The 19,046-nt window shown below is 42.8% G+C and overlaps 1 protein-coding gene across 3 annotated transcripts; it reads right to left on the minus strand.

The window, feature by feature from the left end:
- Positions 1–821: 821 nt before the first annotated feature.
- On the minus strand, positions 822–17,123 carry qki2 (QKI, KH domain containing, RNA binding 2). Of its 3 annotated transcripts, XM_076094029.1 has the most exons (9): positions 16,544–17,123; positions 14,134–14,282; positions 12,887–13,003; positions 9,080–9,223; positions 7,252–7,339; positions 6,751–7,035; positions 5,884–5,907; positions 5,167–5,244; positions 822–3,145 (listed from the first exon to the last, which is right to left on the minus strand). In XM_076094029.1, the coding sequence occupies exons 1-9, from the start codon at positions 16,683–16,685 to the stop codon at positions 3,123–3,125; spliced, it is 1,050 nt and encodes a 349-aa protein (XP_075950144.1). In that variant the 5' UTR covers positions 16,686–17,123; the 3' UTR covers positions 822–3,122. The 3 variants fall into 3 exon arrangements, with proteins under 3 accessions (XP_075950144.1, XP_075950145.1, XP_075950146.1); XM_076094030.1 differs by lacking the exon at positions 5,884–5,907; XM_076094031.1 differs by lacking the exons at positions 822–3,145; positions 5,884–5,907 and having other exon boundaries at positions 3,894–5,883.
- Positions 17,124–19,046: the final 1,923 nt, after the last annotated feature.

Raw genomic sequence — 19,046 nt, forward strand, 5'->3', positions numbered from 1 at the left:
TTGGCAATGGCGAAGAGCTGACTGCAGAATACATTACCAGATGCTTGAAGAGTGTTTCATACCAGACTAGGAGAAGAAGAAAAAAAGCACAGAACTTGACTGAAAACAGGAAAAACACAGAGAAGAGTACACACCCATCCAAACACACACCATGCACCCCCACCCATTTATATCCACACAGTTTCCCTTGTACTTTCTCTCGCTGTCTCCGCTCTGCTTCTTCCTGTCCAGAGGGTTGTCAGCAGCGGTCACATTATGTCCTTTCTCTCTCTCTGTGATCAGGGGGTGTTGGGGTTGCGGCCACAGAGCCCGGCTCAACTCCAAGCCTGAAGTTCAATATCACCCCTCAACTCCACAATGAAGGCAGGAAGGGCAGGGAGAGGACGAATGAGCCACCCACTGCTGCATTCACCACAGAAAACCCCCGTGTGATTTTCTCCTTTTTTTTTTCTTCTCTTTGGCGTGTGAAACCTTAAATGTGCAGTTTAAAGGGAACTTCAAGTGTCAAAGGCTCCAATTACCCACACATTTACTCACCCCTCTTTATATTTTAATGTTTTTGCACCCCGAGACAAAAAGGAGCCTAATTACCACAAATGCAGTTACCATGACAAATCTAGGTTATTATTGGTGGGTTTTCAGACTTCAGGGACAGACTGTGTAATATTTACTCTGCAGATGTTTGAGGGCGAGCTTGCACAATCAATTTCCCTTTAATTCCCAAGCCATCTAGTCCTCCAAACCTGATCCCCCCCCCCCCCCCCTCCCCTTCCTTTTTTTCTGTTATACATGTGCATGCCTCTGAGAAACCATGGTGAGTTGGGTGTGTTTTGTTCTCTCTTATTACACACATCGCTGTGTGTAATGTCTACTTAAATAGCGGGAGTATAGAGAACAAGAGACAGAGCGCAGAAAAGGAGAAGTGGGAAAAAAACATGTTTTGGCCCTTTCCTTGGGTTTCTTTCCCCCTTCCGTGTCTTAGGCGTGTTTGGTGATTAGTATGCAGAAAGGAAGCTGATTTGCATAATTAAGTGCTACAGAGAAAAAGCAACAAAGTTTGTTAGTTTTACAACTATGAGTTTAATAGTGTACAAAGAGTTATTCCTGCTCACTTGAAAAGTTAAACGTTCATGGTTCAACACATATCTTTCTTTTTCATTTCTTTTAGACACACATGTAATTTTTTTTTTTTTTTTTAAAGGAATCCAAAGCAGAGACAGATACCATTAAAGAGGTTAATAATCACAGAAGTGGTAACAGTTAGTAACCTTGGCACTGAAGAGTATATTAATGTTGTACTACACTGTTAATTGTCACACTCATAGTATACAAAAGGCACAGAGGGCAAGCAATGTTGATGTCAAAGGCTCAAGTTAATACAGAGGACATCAGAGACTCCAGTATATCAGGACATTGATTACTAATGACACACCAAGGATAGTTATATTCATCCAATTACTCTCCGTAATAAGGCATAATGTTCTTATCTGAAAAGGTCATTTAATGTTATTTTCAGGTACAAAATAGAATATAAAAATACATTATAAACTTGTTACAGATGTTACGGCTCCATGATTTTTTTTTCTTCTTTTTTTCTTAAGTCAAGGCATCAGCTGGTTTGTGTGTATGTGTGTGTGTGTAACTGTACCACACCTTCTGAATAGGAGGATACTCATGCAGAAATAAAGAAATGGACGACTTCATCTCCAACAAAACAATCAAACAAACAAACACAAAAAATAGATAAAATATAACACTGTTCTCTCGAGGTATCCGAACCTCACATATACATTTCAGACACGGTAGCTTCAATACTGCGCAGCACTTCCAATTCAAATGACCCACTTTTTTTCAACTTTTTTGGCACTAAAATCTGAATTGAGAAGAGTTATGGGTGTAAAGACATCAAATGCAGACGATTACAATTAATCTGCATAAACCCAAAAGGACATAATTTCATGCTGGGCACAAACCCACGATGTGGTAGCAAAAGATTTAGGTGCAACATTGTTCCATTGCTCTCAAATAAATAAAGGCACTGTTGTTCAAGCTCATACAATACTGTAGTGTGAAAAAGGCAAAGGCATCGTTGTGTAAGTCCTCTCGATTTAGACAAAGGAAGTGCAACCTTCCTTCTGTGTGTGCGGATCTGCACCGTACAGACTTGGCATTTACACTGCATATGTTGACTCCGTATTGGGAAACTTGACTTATTAAGAAAAACTCAAAAGATACTTTGGCATTTTGGATTCCAGTTTGTTCTCGTTTCCTTACCGAGCACCTGTTGCTTTCACTTTTGTGTTGTTTTGTTTTCCTTGTTCCAACGTGTGAACGGGAGAATTGGAAATCTCGGAAAAGATTCATAAAATAACACACTCTTTGAAACACGAGTGACATTTTAAACACATCACTGGCAACACATCACACCACCTGTTGGTGTTACAAGTGAAGGGAAAGTGTGTTAATATGTCGTTATCACAACACCAACTTTGACATATAAATTAATTGAAATGGTCGGCCCTGAAAATGGCCGTTCCCCTGAAAGAGTGTGCAGAAAAGTGAAGTAAGAGGTGCCCGAAGAGGAAAGATGTTTCAAAATATCAACATATCTCATTTAGTTTTAGTGTTTATGGAGTGCTGGATAAGTACCATTATCATCAGTATAGTTACCATGTTATTAATAGAGTCATTATTATTGCATCACATGGACTGAGGGGAGGGCAGCTCAGATTGACAGCTGGGCACAGACAGGGATTGGTTTAGGAGCTCTTCACCAGTTTCGGGCCTGGCCCCAGTTAAGTCTACTGGTTATGCAACAGCTGTTACAGATCGGGGATTTGGACTGGTTGTAAAACATGCTCAGACTGGCGTTGGGCTTTTGGAGTGGAAGGCACGTTTGGTAAAGTTTAGGTTAGGACTTGGTGATGGGCGGGGTCCTGAGGTCTATTCCCATGATCGCTGTCGTCTGGTTGGCTGGTTAGACAGAAGCAGCCGGGATGTTCCCAATGTGCTGGTCTGGTTGGCTGAGCTGGGGGAGTGACGGGGGCCGCGGGCCAATGAGAACGCCAGCGGGCAGAGATGGGCGGGTCATCAGTGGGCGGAAAGGTCAGAAGGTCAAGGGGTCATGGGTTAGTTGCCGTGGCAGCTAGAGTTAGACAGACAGAGACGGACAGACGTGGAAAGGAAACAAAAAGGGCACATAAAAGGGGACATAAAAAGAAAAAAAGATAGAAGAGAGATTAGTGTCAGCTAGTGGCGTCAGGATGACAACAAGGCAGATCTACTGCAGTCACACAGCAGGAGGGGCGCTACCTACGAGCTGCACAACACCTTCATGAGCCCTGCATAACCATTCAGGAGGACTCGCATCAACCACCGGGTGGTGACACGAGGAATGGCTGGTTAGCGATGCTCTCGTACGCTCATGAAGGTGTCCGCAGGGTTAAGCTTTAGGAGATGCCCCTCCTGTCGAGTGGCCGCTGCTATAGTGATACTACTCGTGCTAGCCGGACTACGTCTAGCACAGACAGACAGTGAAACCATGGACAGAGAGAGAGAGACAGCATGGTTTCATGTGGGTGAGAGAGTGACCTTTATGTCCACAGAACAGTGTCTGGGCCTCAGATATACTTTCACTTACTGACAAGTCCAGCTATTGTTTAGCAGCAGGCGTAAAATCAGGGTGATTAACAGTTGTGATTAACTGATTATTGATTATGGTTTGATCTATTTGCTATGAAGTATTAGAAGAGCACCTAATGACTAAGCAAAGAGGCACCATAAGAGATAGCGATGAGAGGTTAAGAGATGGTGATTTTAGAGGGACTTAAGAAACAATTTAACAATAGACAGACTAACTACAAGAATTTAGAGGCTTTGGTTTCCTTTAGAGATTTTTTTTCAATAGTCATCTTTATTGCCTTTTAGTGTTTTTTGTCCATCGTGTACAACAAGAGCACCACCGCTCTCACACACACACACACACACAAGCACACACACAAATACACACACATACACACACACACACACATATAATGTAGCTAGCTAGTCCATTTCTATTGCATAAAACAGTCACGAGGCCTGTGAATCCAGAAGGTCACCTCATCTTAAATAGACAGAGCAAAACACTGCCTTCATTGCCACCTTTCGCGGTGACTAAAACAGTAGTAGCTACACACCTTGAACAAAAGTTTGAAGTTTACATGGAGACACTTCATCTATAAAAAGCGTATCGTAAAAACAAAAATAAAATTTTACAAACTAAAAAAAACTAAAAAAAAAGTACTACAAGTATTTCCAAAGCGATCTTGTTCCATAAGCTTCATATAAGCACTTAAATCCTTAAAATTCCTATATACAAATTTATTTTGCAGCTAAATACATGGTAACAGCACCCCTCTGGCTAGGAAATATATGAAAGATGTAAACAGCCCCAATGATAAAGTCCAGTGGGCGACTGATAAGACCAAAACAACAGTATTTCATACAAAAGAGCTTGTAACACAGACTTCAGTAGTTATCACACGCTGTGTTTTAGTAGTAAAGACCAAAGATCATATTGAATTGAATGACCTTCAGAGAAAAGACAATCACTGTTACTTTAAGTGTCATATAGTCATTGGGCACAACACAGGATTTAATTAAAAAAAACATTTGTGGAAATCTACTGGAATGAAGTTGGGTATAAATAAAATTTCCCACAGTTATTTGTCGGGTCAAAAGTAGTAGTGAAGAGATAAAAACAACAACGAAAAAAAACCCACAAACGGTTCTGAGAGAGAGGACTTCAAATCCAGAGTCACAAGGATCGAGTCACATGAATGGAGCGATCCATTCTAATTGAGAGGGTCCCGGCCTGCAAGCCGTCCAGTTTATCTACCAGGCGAGCAAAGATAACCGCTGCAGCTGTCACCATTCACATGGTTCCTCCCAATCTGCTCACTTATTTCACTTTCACTGCAACAAATACCTTTCACATTTTACGCCGATGCCGTGTCAGCGTGTGACCTTTTTCGTCTGATGCAGTTCTTTCTTTTTCCCCCCCGTTTTTTAAGGCATGCCGTATTACAGACGCATGTAAACTGAAATTGGTCCATTGGTCTGCATGCACCCACACTAACACACACACATACACATACACATAAAGTGGCTGGTGAGCTAACTAACCTCTGTCTGGGGTCACTACCCTTTGGTAAGGATGGATTCTCTTGTCGTAGCGTCGTACCTTAGTGGTCATGGCACCTGCTAACAGCCATTGACATCGCCAAAACAGAACACAGAAGGTTACTCATCAGAAAGACATCAAACAGTCCGCTCATGGCACCAACATCAGTGAAACCAGGAATCTACAAAGTGTTCAAGGCTGAGGGTGAAAGTAAATCAAAACATCTCACTTCTAAGAGACAGAGTTCTTGTTGTTTCGTGGTCTTCTGTTCTCTAAAGAAAATATTAATCCAAACCACTAATTTCTCACTAAGCTTCACTAGTAGATTCAACATCGGCTGTAAGCAAAGTCACTCTATAGCTCTGTGATTAAAATAAGCTTTAACATATATTAAATCACAAACAGCGGCGCTAAAATATCTATCGGTTCACTAAAATGTGTTAAAATTACAAGCAGAAGCTGAACTATTAAAAGAAGTTAAATAGCTGTCACACCACAACACTAGTCTGCTAATACAAAGAGGAAATGAACAGGAATGGACACTTGACGACAGAATGACTGTCGAGGAATCTGTCATCCTAAAGTATGAGCAAACTTTGAGTGTTTGCTCTGTGGGATAAGTATGTGTTGGGGGGTGGGGTGGGGGGTCTCTGCAAGCCAGTCCGTGTGTGTGCTAGGAAGGGTTGCTATCGCTTAGCCTTTGGTTGGGAAAGCCATACCTGCAAAAACACAGGAAGAAGGGACTGTTAGCCCAGCAATGAGCTTCAGCATTCTTCTATATATGTTGCGGATGTATTACAAGAGCTGGATATGGATGCCAATTTGTCCCAGTAGAGAACCGTGGTAATGCAGCAGAAAAGAAATCGTGCGGTTCTGCTTCCTAACCCGTCAATAACAGAAAACGTCAGGTTTTTGATCGCGTTCTGGCTGTTAAGATTTCAAAAGCACCTTGCAAAGTAATTTCCCAGTTTTGTTCTCAGTCAGTAACTGTCCTCCGCGTGCATGCACGTCATGTTTTTCAAGCACAAATGCACACTTCTCGTCTTTCATGTCTCTCAGGGTCCTGTCCTGTAGTGCAATATGTTCATTGTGTAAATTAATTGTGGGTGAGCTTGTATGTGACTGTGTTAACTACTCTACTCTCGTATAAAAGAGATCATTTACAAAAGGAAAGCCAACGTGTGGCTTTAGCCTCGCAAGCTAACAGTTAGCAACGGATGAAATTCAGCTCTGAAATTTGTCATTACCAGACCTTTGTGTATATAGACCGTTGAGTCGAGTCAATTGATAGCATGACTGCATAAATGAAGAGTTAACGAGTTAAAAGAGTCAACGTAACACACCCTCATAGACGCAGGTACTGTATAAGCCATGTTCAAGTGCAGAACTGTTGTGCAGTTGTGGCGCAAAAAGCAATTTGTCGTCTAAAGTTGTCGTCTATGGGACAAGTGGGCGGCGACAGAGACTAACAAAGAGGATTTTTGACGTACGAGATTGCTGAGCAACTTTCATTGGAGTCCGCTATCCAGTTCTCATAATACATCATTGACTCTATAAGAACTGATGAGCGTTTGATCTCCAAATACCTAAAACTCCAGTTGAGTCAATCGGGTATTCCAATATGGAGGGCGTGAGTGTGTACGGATACTCGTAGGGCGTGTAGATGATTCCAGATTCGGGCCCTTGCTGCATCAGCGTCTGGTGCGGATTGCCTCCCTGCATGAGGGCGGAGCTCTGGATCTGACGAATCAGAGGCATGATGGTCTGCGTGTTGACGGGGGCGGTGTTGCGCAGGGAAGGAGGCAGGATGGGCGTCGGGCCTGTGATGAGCCGAGGCGCCTGAGGTGTCCCGAGTGGGAAGCCGGCGGTGACTGTGCGGCACACGAACATACAATAACGCAAGTATGCGCACACCCACAAGCAGGCACACACAAACAATAGACAGGGGAGAAGAGGAGAGGACAAACAGTCTATTTAACAGGAGGAACAGAGGCATTGTTCATATATACAGTGGACTCCTGTACCGAGACCCCTCCTTTGTCACCCACCAACCCTCCTCCACAAGTTAACTATGATGTCATCCTTACGCGTCTTGACATTGGCGTCTCTGTAGGTCCCATTGAGAATGGCCAGCTCCATCAACTGCATTTTCTTCAGGTTGTCCTCCCCCTCAGCCTACAGAGCAGAGCAGCACAATCAGCTCACTTAGCCAGGACTGCCATTCGACAAGTGAATGAATTAACTTTTGTGGGCGTCAAAAAGTCAGCAAATGTTACAGTATGCGGACACTAATTATGATGCGAGAGGGAATTGTTTTTTGTTTGCAAAAATCACGATTCCCTTATTCTTATATTTCGAATTGATTAGGAACCTCCACTGTTTCTATAAACAAACGCAGATATTGCTGCTGATGGACAGTTATTCTACACACCAAGTCAAAGTTGTGTCAAAGGATTATTCTGTGATTTGTTGGAAAATCCCTCAAAACATAGTTTTAAAGTGTTATTTTGAGTAGAATTATCTTTTGAAGTTGGCCTACCAATTTTATTTATGTAACAGGCAGCATTTTTAGTTTTTGTAGCACTTGAATTGTTATTCTTAAAGTCAATAAGATATTGATAGAAATTAAACATTTTTATTTGTGCAAGTTTAGCATGAATAAATGTTGCTTTTTTTGTCTTAGGTGTGTGTTTACATGATTGCAATCAGTTGATATAAGTTTTTCAAATATAAAAACATAATCTTATACACACTTAACTCTGCTTTCATGCCATCATTAGCGCACAGAAGACTGGCGCACATCCTGAAATTAGCATTCCTACGTACTGAATCGAGAACTGATTTTTTAATGGAATTGTGAGATACGGAGAGATTCACACCCTTAATAATAACATAGACTGAAACAAAGATGACCAGACTTTGTACACAGCCGCTCCACCATACAGGACACATTTAACTTCTTAGCTCCGGTTACAGCTCGGTGAAAAGCTTGACTGATTTACAGTCGAAAAGCCAGGTCGGCTGGGTTAAACCAACACATATCATTAACTTAACCCTCCACACACACGGATTTACAAACGGAAGTGAACAGGTGCTCAGCTCCTGATTGCCTGCAGACACTTCTTACATCCTTAAACTTCGAGGGTTTGCCGATACCGTGCTGTGATTAGAGTGGAAGTGACGGCTGATTGCTGCAATAGAAATCCCCCTGCTGGTCTTTTCAGTCTGTTTCTATTGTTGCAAATAATGCAGAAGAAAAAAAAAAAGGAAGGAGCCTTGTGATTTTCAAAATATGTGCTTTTGTGTTTCTGTGTAAAACAGGATGTTTTAGAGCATGCGTGTGTGTGTGCGTGCGTGTGTGTATATCTATGTGCAGTGTGTTTCTTGTCGTCATGTTTGTGCACGTTTATGCATGTATGTATGTCTGTGGGGGGGGGGGGGGGGGGGGATGTAGGTGGGCTGGAGAATGTGAGAAATGTTGAGGAGTGCAATCAAAACGTCCCCTTGTGCGGACAACAAAAAAAAAAAAAAACAGGGCGAAAAAAGGAATACTGTAGCCAGTAGTTGGGAATGAAGTGAGTTGTGAACGAGTGAAAGGAGTGATGGAGTGGGGAGAACAAGTGAACAGACTCTCCATTCATTCCCTCAGCCTTTCAAACAACCCGGGGTTACCATGGAAACCCCTTTATACGTGTTCCCTAATTACCCTAACCCCTTACACATACTCTCTCATACACACAGAGACACACAAAAAACACAGAAAAGACACAAACACACAGTTTTTTGGACTGACAATCCCCTTCCCCCCTTCCATGCATACCAACACAGTGAACTCTCATCCAGTCACACGCAGTTTTTCCGTCAGTCCAGACCATAATATTTGCCGTCCAAAGGGGTTTACGGACTGATACTCACAGCTGGCACGAGAAGTTTCTTGACCTCGTTGATGGCCCGCTGGAGTTTGATCTTGGCCCGGTTGTGTGTGTCCTCCACTGTGATCAGGACGTGGAGGTCCTCGCTGAGGTGCTCCCAGTTGGGCTTCCCTCGGTTCATCTCCTCCTGAAAAACATTTTAAAAGCTCTGTTTGAATGCGCCACACAAGCTCGGTCCATTACCGGCACAGAGGGAACAGGATTTCACTATTCTTCTTGTTTGGCTCGGCTCTTGGATCGGCCTCAAACTACACACACACACACACACACACACACACACACACACTCTCGAGGCTCAAGGTCGTGCAATGCAGCTTTGTTCGTTATCAAACTCACGAAATAACCATTTTGCTCTTCGGTGGTTACACAAGTTTGGAGTTGCATTTCATTGAAGGCACTCCCCCAAATCACACCATTCTTCACTTTTTTAAATCTTATCTATTCCCTTCTAATCTCTCGCTGACACTTAATCAAAACTAGTGCCGAACATATGGTCCATTCATTGATAAACTGTTGGAGCTCAGTACCAAATTAATAAGACAGTGCTGCAGCCGTACTATTTTAAATTTAGGCCTGAACACAAACACACGATGTGACTTAATGTTGTAAAATCTGGTGGTTGCTGTTGTGCTTCCTTAATGTTCTTGTTGTATAGTGAATATACTTTGTGTTTTTACAGTGTTCATTTTCTTAACAGAGATTTTTTTTATCTGTTTCTTGTCCTGAAGATGTAAATCAGTATAGCTAACTCTGGTACAGCTAAATAATCTGTGCATTGTCCATGTCAAAAAAATCAATTAAATATTCTGATGTTGATTAAATAACAATAATAATCATTTCGTAGGTAAAAATACCAGATTATGGGCCCTGTTGCTGGTCGTGTTTGTTGGTCTCCTGAAGGTTTGGATAACTTTGTGTTCCAAATAGTTAGAAAAAAATACCAAACCCAAGCTGGATCCGCTGCTTATCAGATTATTGCAATATTTTGTTTCTTTTGCAAGTTCATCAGACAAATAAAGAATTTGAAGAAAGTCTGTTTGGGCTTATGTGATACATTAGTTATTAGTTTTAGGCTCTAGGAATGACGTTGTCTGTCGGTCATTCTACTACTTCGGTCCAGACTGAAATAACTGCTAATTATTAAATGGATTTTTGTGAAATTTTGATTACATGTTCATGGTTCTCAGAGGATGAATCTTCATAACTCTGGTGATCCTGAACTGGATCAAAATTGAAATCTGTCCACTACTTTCATTTATAATTAAATAGCTGCAAAACAAATGGCCTTAGCTTTATTGTGTTCAGTGATAATTAGTAAATGTTAGCATGCTAATTCGCTAAAGTAAGATGCTTTCCATGTAAACATTACCTGCTAAACATCAGCATGTTAGCATTGCTGACGTTAGCAATTAGCTCAAAGCACCGCTGTGCTCAAAGGAAAAACTGGACATTTTGGGACATATGTTTATTTGTTTTGTTGCTGAGAGTTAAAGGAGAATATCAGTACCACTCTCATATCTATATGCTATGAATATGAGGAAGCTGAGCATAAAGACTGGAAACAGCTCACTTTGTTTGGTCCAATGGTTACAAAATCCACCCACTAGCATCTCTAAAGCTCACTAATTAGGAAAGTATATTTTGTTTGTTTAATCTGTTAAACCTGTTGTGGTTTTCTAGGGGGTTCAGCAGCCTGTATGTTTTTACAGAACTCTTTGTCAGATGGTCGAATAGCTTCAGAAACCCACTCCCTCACACCTTTCCAACGTCAGAGTAGGCGGAGCTGGGTCCAATCACTTTCTGATACCGATAATTCGATATTCACACCCACTGCATGCTGTGATTGGCTCCGCTGAGGTGAGCTGGGTTTCAATTTTGCTCCAAATCTCTCTTTTTTTTTTAAATTATACAACTATTTCTGTCACTATTTATGTGTACAAACAAGTGCAACGCTGTGCATGTTTTCCATGACAGACTGTAATTGTGCAGAGTTATCCCCATATTTTAACGATATTACATCTCATTGACAGCAGGCCTTTCACTCCACCTTCGGGTGAGGTCGTTCACAACAACTATAAACACTTTAATTGCCATTGTGGTTGAACATTACGCCGTAAGAACTATCTCTGTTTGACCATAACCTGACCTTTATGCGCTGGAACTATTTCTTGGCAAGGCGGAGTGACTTTGTAGCCAGACCAGCTGTTTCCCCCCCTTGTTTCCAGTCTTTATGCTAAGCTAAGCTAAGCATCTCCTCCTGATTGCAGAAAGGAAGAATGAAAGTGTTGTCAATCTTCTCATATAACTCTCGGCGGAAGGCAAATACACATATTTCCCAAAACTCGTTAGTCGTAGCCCAAGTTAAAACCGAAATCATGAAGTCTTTTAACTCAGTATTGCGAGCTGGGACATTCTATCCTCTGTGGATGTTTTGTCAAGTGAGATGTATCATTTTGAAAAACACCAAAAGTCAACATCTTTCTCCCTTCTCCCCCGTTGCCTCCCACTGTGTCTCTGTTTTCCTTCCTCTCTGTCTCTGTGTGTGTCTGTGCGTCTCTCTCTTTCTCTGAGGGGCGTGCGGGGTTGGGAATGTTCTGGAGAGAGAGAAACAAGGGGAGGGGGAGGAATGCTGGACTTGCTCCACCTGCCGTTTGGAAAGCTTGTGCCGACTCCGTCCAACAGCAGACACCATGGGAGAGGAAGGGGGAACAGATGGACCGAACACCAGGACAGAAAAACTGACATCCAAAAACTAATTTCGAGAGAAGGGTTGGTTGGATGGATGGATACACAGATAGATGGATAGAAAGACAGACAGACAGATGTTGGGAGGGATGAATGGCTGGATAGGAATGAGGGCGGATGGACGGGCGGGCAGAGAGAGAGAAAGAGAAGAGAGAGAGAGAGAGAGAGAGAGAGAGAGAGAGAGAGAGAGAGAGAGAGAGAGAGAGAGAAGATCTGTGTTTTTGGTAAATTAAGGACCACAAGCTAAAAGAGTCTTGCATGTTTCACTCACATAGACTCCATTTCACTACTAAACATTTTCCAAAGCAAATCATGAATATTTTACATTTCTAATGTTTATCTTTCTCAGTCTGCAGGCTGCTATTGGAATCTATTTATTCCAAAGCTGCTGAAAGTCCTCTCAAATGTGCATCCTAACATCATGTCCTAATCAATGTGAGGCACTCCAAGAAAGTAACTTCGACAGTATTGAAAGTACACATAATGTTCAGCATGACGGAGCAACCCGACTTTTTAGACCATGCTAATATGAATGGAAACCAATGGCTGAAAGTAAAAAAAAGCTATTTAAAGGAATAGTTTGACATTTTGTGAAATATGCTTATTCGCTTTCGTCTTCGCGGTCTGAAGGTAACAAAATCCGCCTGCCGGCACCTCTAAGGAGCACAGATTTAACTCGTTATCTCGCTCGTTCAAAAAACTGCAGTGTAAAAATGACATGTTGTGTTTTAACCGTGGTTATGTGTGGGATTATTTCTTTAACCTAAAACAAGACTTTGAGGATTTCGGACAGAGCCGGGCTAGCTGTTTCCCCCAGATTCCATGTTTGTGCTAAGCTAAGCTAACTCATGGCTGCAGCTTCATATTTAGCATACAAACATAAAAGTTTGTATCAATCTTCTCTTTTAACTCTCAAGAATTGCAAACTAATCGTGAAAATAAATGCGATGTGCGTATGCAAAATAATTCTCACGGCCTGTAACAGAGCCATACAGATGACAATGAAGGCGTGTGTCTTGTGCGTTTTTGTGAGTGTTTTTTTTACCTTCTTCTTGTCTCTCATGGACCCCTTTCCTCGCACCATAATCTTGCATCCGGTCTCTGCCTCCAGTTGTTTGGCCGTCAGTCCACGTGGGCCCAGGATCCTCCCTACAAAGTTAAACTACGCAAAAGAGCAAGAAAAAAAACACACATGATAGTAAAAAAAAAACAGGCCTGAAGGAAGACAGACACATTTCACATCACATTCTCAGACTGTCTTTTTTACAATGTGTGTGTATTTGCATGTGCTGCGTGTCAGTGTTTGTGCATCTGTGATGTGTTACTCAGAGAGACAAAAATAGCTCATTATACGGGTGCTGGCTGGTGCTGGTGGCATAACAGGACAGCGCCGTTCTCTTAACCTTATCTGTCACTAAGACTGAGTGATTAACTAGACAGCTGCCCCTCTGTGAGTGAGTGTGTGTGTGCGATTGTTTCCTTGCCACTGTCCCTCTGTCTCTCATAGCATTTGTCTCTCATAGCATTTGTCCAGCCTCTTCCTACTTTTCTAACTTCACTTTATTTGACCTAATGTTATCTTCAGTTGCAACATATTCGCTCCGGGCTCAGGGGCGACCCCAGAGTCTCTCCGAGACATGGCCGCAAATCCAGATAGAGGAACCTCTCTCTAAATTTAACCCTGATCTCAACCGTTTTCCAGTGTGTGTGTGTGTGTGTGTGTCTCCTGTTAGCCTCCTGTCATGTGAGTGAGGACAGCCTGTCATTGTATTCGGTGATTGGCGAGCTGATGCGTGGGGTAAATCATGTGAGCATGAGGATCAACGCAACTCATATCGAAGTGCTTAACTGTACTTGGCGGGAGCAGCGGCGTACTGGTCCCTTCACTGACTGCCGTGCACTTGTCTTTATATTTGGGGGAAAGACTTCATCCACCTTTTTAAGAGTGGTGTAAATATTTATGGTGTAATCGTACGTAATCAGGAAGTAAGGGAATATTGCCTTTTTGAGAAAAACAAATCTGAATCTTAAAATATTACTGTAAATTATGAATTTTTATCTTATTGGAAACACTGGCCAGGGTTTATTATCAATCAAGTCTCGATTACATCATTGGGTGTGAGCACAGATGATCTCAGAATGAAATCAGCTTGTAGATAAAATGTAAAGCTATGATTAAAAGCCTCACTGACCCTCTGGCCGCCCCTCTGTAACCACGAGGAGATAAAGTCACCGGACAAAGTAAACAGAAACGCTTCTGAAAGGTCAAATGTCATGGATTCGTCCACTCACGTCGGGGTACTCTTTGACAGGCACGTAGAGCTTCTCCTGCAGCTGAGCGACGGGGCCGACAGCTTCGGGAAGCTCCTCCATGTCCCGCCCGTTGAACATGCCACCGTTCACTGTGTCGTTGTACATGTCCTTGCGTACCCTGCCGATTTCTGGGAGACAGAGACAGAAAGAGGGAGCAAAGTTTAACCGAAGGTGTCCGTGAAAGTGTCGAGGAGCAACCGCAAGTGTCACGTTTCTTCAGACCGTCTATTTCTTAGAACGATGAGTCACGGTCACCAGGATTACGGGAGGCTCTGAGTGTGACAGCAGACAGACAATTAAGACAGATAGACAGGGAGGCAGGGAGACGGTCACAAGCATTCTGCACCACAATGTAGTATCTAACCACTGACTGCTTTGCAATCAGGCCTCCTCTATTACTGACAATTTCTGTCTTTCTATTTCTTTCTCCAACTGTGTTTAACACACACACACACACACACACACGCACACACACACACACACGCACACTGCTCCCCACTTCAGTCTGTAAATAACACAAGGAAAAACATACATGTCAGTGGGGGTCAAAGTGACCTACTTTACCCACCAGTTTTTATGAAGTTCTAGTACAGGACAGTTATTCAACAACCACAAAAATCTAAATTTTTAAAAAGCAAGAAGACTGCAACTAGTGATTATTTACACACCATTGTCTTGATTAACTGATACATCTTCTGGCATATAAAGTTTTTCCAGAGTTTTTGACATCTTCAAATGAATGATATAAACCACAGAAAAGCTGCAAAATGACTTAAACGATCAAGTTCTTGTCTTAGGTTTGGTGCAGAAGCACCAACATAAGTGAGACTATGTTTGTCTGCCTGTCTGCTTGTTTAGTGTTGTCTCAATGGCCGACGTTAGCCTTTGATGCCTTTGTAATGACACGCTAGCACAATAATAACTGACTACTGCACTACACAAATATATGCAACACATACACACAGACACCCGGCTTCAACTCTCACACACACACCCACACACACATTGCAGAATAACTGCCTCGAGGCACAAATATCATCTGACCTAAGCAGGCTGACAGGCATGTCTCCCCGCTCTGAGAGTGATAAGTCTGACCATAATAACTACAGTAGGATCCTATAATTAAAGCCACAGCTACAGGGACAATGATGATCCTCTAATAACCCACTCTGACCTGTTACAGACCAAAAGTGACAATTAAAAAAAAAAACACACACAAACAAATCTGCACAGCCAAGCAGGGCTTTTGTCACACTTCAGCTAAAACAGGGAGGGAATTGAGAAGTGAAAGAAGAACAAGAACAAGAGAGTCGAAGGAAATAGAGATAAAGGGGGGGGGGGGGGGGGGGGGGGGGGAAAGCTGTAGCAGGCCTTATCTTAACACTTCAACCTGTCATTGGATTATATATAGACCGGACTCCACCGGAGTGTTTCCGAATATGCCACAAACATGCACCCTGACAGTATTGTGACTGGCAGGCTTTCTTATTACCCGGCACAAACTTTGTTGGTGCTGTGCCCTTGTCCACATTACTCAGGCAGGAGATACAGCCAGGCTGAAAAACGAGCACGGTACAATGCCTTTCATTCTAACCGAGGGTGTCACATTATCGTGGGTGAGGGATGAACACTACATGAACACGACCAGAGATGTGAGGTTGACCCATGTGTCAGGCTGCAGAGGTTGTCTGGTATAAGAACAACCTTGCTGCGTCATGAGACATGTCACAGAGCACAAAGTCAGGACCTCGGTGATCCTGATGTGCAACAACAGTAGCAACAACAGGCCTCGGGAACTTGTGGGAACTGACATTTAAAAAAAAGCGTGCCCTTGAAAAATAAGATGCCACTTTTAAACTTTTTTTTTTTTTTTTTTTTGCATTGATGCCAGTCTTTTGTCGTCATTTCTGAAGTGCTTGCAAGAATTGTAAGATATCAACAAGTGAAGTGCATTGATAAGTTGTACAGACAGCATGTAAGCAGCCTCAAATCAAATATTTTACACAGTGACACGCTCTCGTTCCTGCTCAGGGATGGGCTGCATCATTCACATAAGCCTGCGCATTAGGTCACTGGACTAACAACTGTCTGTTTGTTCCCATCACCAACTGTGTGTGTGTGTGTGTGTGTGTCTGTGTGTGTGTGTGTGTGCTGCTCTCAACAAAATTAAAATGTGACTTGAGGTAAAGCAAACATCCAATTCACGCGCTCATTTTTAATTTACAACCACATCTCTATGAAGGAATTCAGTGTAAAGCAACATATATACAATGTGGGTTAATAATTCATCATTAGCATATCTCAGTGTTTGATGGGATGACATTTGTTTGACAAGTGCTTAGAGTCTTCAGTGAAGGGGGTTAAAACACCCGAACTGAAGCCGAGTTACCTTCATCCAGCAGCCGCTCCAGATGCGTAAAGATGCCGCTGAAGTTGGGCAGGGAGCTCATCACCTTCCTGTCGTTCATCAGCTGCATCAGGTAGTCCGGGTTGGACTTGGGTCTCTCCTTCACCTCTGTCTCTCCGACCATGGCTTTAGCTTATACAATAAAGTGACCTAGCTGACGTTAGTGGAGAAACTTGTGGGGAAATTCACCCAAAACACACACACACACGCACACGCGCGCTCCGACACAAGCGATGCGAGGACCCCAGGGGTTTCCACCGGCCTCTCTGTTAGCTGATCAAATTCAAATATCAGCTCCGGTTAAACCGACTGTCCTTCGGTTAACGTTTCGTCTGCGTGCCCTTCTTTTCTCCCCCCCCTGTGTCCAACTCTCTCCAGAGTTTGAAAAAGTTCCTTTTTGGAGTGGAGTTTGGCTCTTTTTTGAGACTTCAGGCGACACTTCAAAGGACTCCACGCACTAAAATAAACAATCGCCCATCAACTGGCCCCGGCTGCTCCGCTAGTGTCCGCCCGGTGTGTCGGTATTCTGCAGCGGGTATCGACTCCCTATCATATGATTACAGTACAGCAGCAGCACGAGTGGGATGTCAAGAGCGCGCCGCGCGTCGCCGCTATCTCAGGGGAGGAGGCTCGTGCTCGTCCCCACAGAGCCCCCGCCTCTCTCTCGCGCGCACACATACACACACACACACACACACACACACACACACACACACACACACACACACACCATACACCCACAGTATAACAATATAACAGCTCCACATATGTATTCACACTTGTTACTGTGCATCACTTGTCCTGTGAAGTGTGTGTGTGTGTGTGTGTGTGTGTGTGTGTGTGTGTGTGTGTGTGTGTGTGTGTGTGTGCGCGTGTGTATGTGTGTGTTTCCAGGTGCCCTCATGTACTGAACATCAATTTTGACGTATTTGTACTTGAGTACTTCCATTTCATGCGACTTTAGCCTCTACTTCTGATACAAAAGAAGCAAATATCACTATCCTCTACTTGGGTAAAAGTACTAATACAACAATTTAGAAATACAAGTTAAAGTCCTGCATTCAAAATCCTGCTAAAGTAAAAAATTATCATTAGCAAATTATATCAAAAGTAAAAGTACTGGTTCTACTGACAAATTATATTGGATTTGGTTGTATATTACATTATTTGATTGTTGATATTGATGCATCAATGTACAAGCAGCAAATTGTTGTAGCTGGTCAAGGTGGAGCTAGTTTAACTTTATTTAGTTAGATAGTTTAGTTAGGGGTCGGGCCCCTCCAAAGGGTCACTAGATAAATCTGAGGGGTCGTGACATGACTAGTGGGAGAGGAAATAAGAAGAGATATTCATTTTTGTGCGGATTTATTCCTGATTTGTGCTTCTATTCTGAAGTATTGCATATGTTTACCTATTTGGGCCTCCAAAAGTAATTTAAATTCAACCCTCTGAGAAGTTTGGTGTCATAAATATCTAAAATATGACAAGCGATCAGGAACCACTGGTTTAATCTTATATTTTATTCGTATGAAATCAAATTTTTACTTGTTAATTGACAAATCAACTTTCCCTTTTGACACTCTAAGTACACTTTGCTGATACTACTTCTGCACTTTTACTTCAGCATTAAATAGCTTGTACTTGTGATGAAGTATTTTTGCACTGTAGTACTGGCACTTTGACTTAACGTCCACCTTTCAAACAACATGAACCCCCCCCCCCTTCCCCCCTCTCCTGTTCACACCCTCCACTTTCAGGACTTTTGTCAAGGATCCTGAAATAATAAGAAGGTGCGATGTGTGAGTTGGTGCTCTCTGGGTGGCTGGAAGAGAAACATTATTGCTGAAGGAACAGATAGGTGCTAGTGGCTAAACTTAACTTGCTGTAAATCACACGCATGTGCACACACACACACACACACACACACACAGAGGCGAGACAACATGTGTGCCCATGCATGCCTTGACTTAAGCCTTTTGTCAGGCGCTGCTGGCCTCCCACCTGGTCTCTCTCCTCTGTCCACTGTTATACACAAAGTATGGTTTTGCCTTGTTTAAACTTACGATGGAGACTGGGTGGGATGCAGTGTGTGTGTGTGTGTGTGTGTGTGTGTGTGTGTGTGTGTGTGTGTGTGTGTGTGTGTGTGTGTGTGTGTGTGAGAGAGGGAGAGAGCAGCAGGAATTGTAACAGGGTAGCCGCAGTGTCGGTAATGGCTGGTCAGCTGGTATGGCGAGTATTCAGGGCGGGGGCAGTGCATTGTCCTCTCATAACTCCAACAATGCCCCTCTGAGCATGGCCACACATCTACCAGTCACGGGCCTCTCTCTCTCTCTCTGCCTCTGCCTCTGCTTTTCTTTCTGTCTGCCATATTTATTCAGCCCATAGTGAAGTTTGGAGTGAGATGTGATACGTAGTACCGTCCCTGACCTTTTGGCTGAAAGGACAAGATCAACTTAATATATATGAGAGCACATGTCAACATGAA

This window comes from Anarhichas minor, unplaced genomic scaffold, assembly GCF_050575085.1.
Source record: "Anarhichas minor isolate MPS153535 unplaced genomic scaffold, ASM5057508v1 ptg000017l, whole genome shotgun sequence".
In the NCBI taxonomy this organism is placed as follows: Eukaryota; Metazoa; Chordata; class Actinopteri; order Perciformes; family Anarhichadidae; genus Anarhichas; species Anarhichas minor.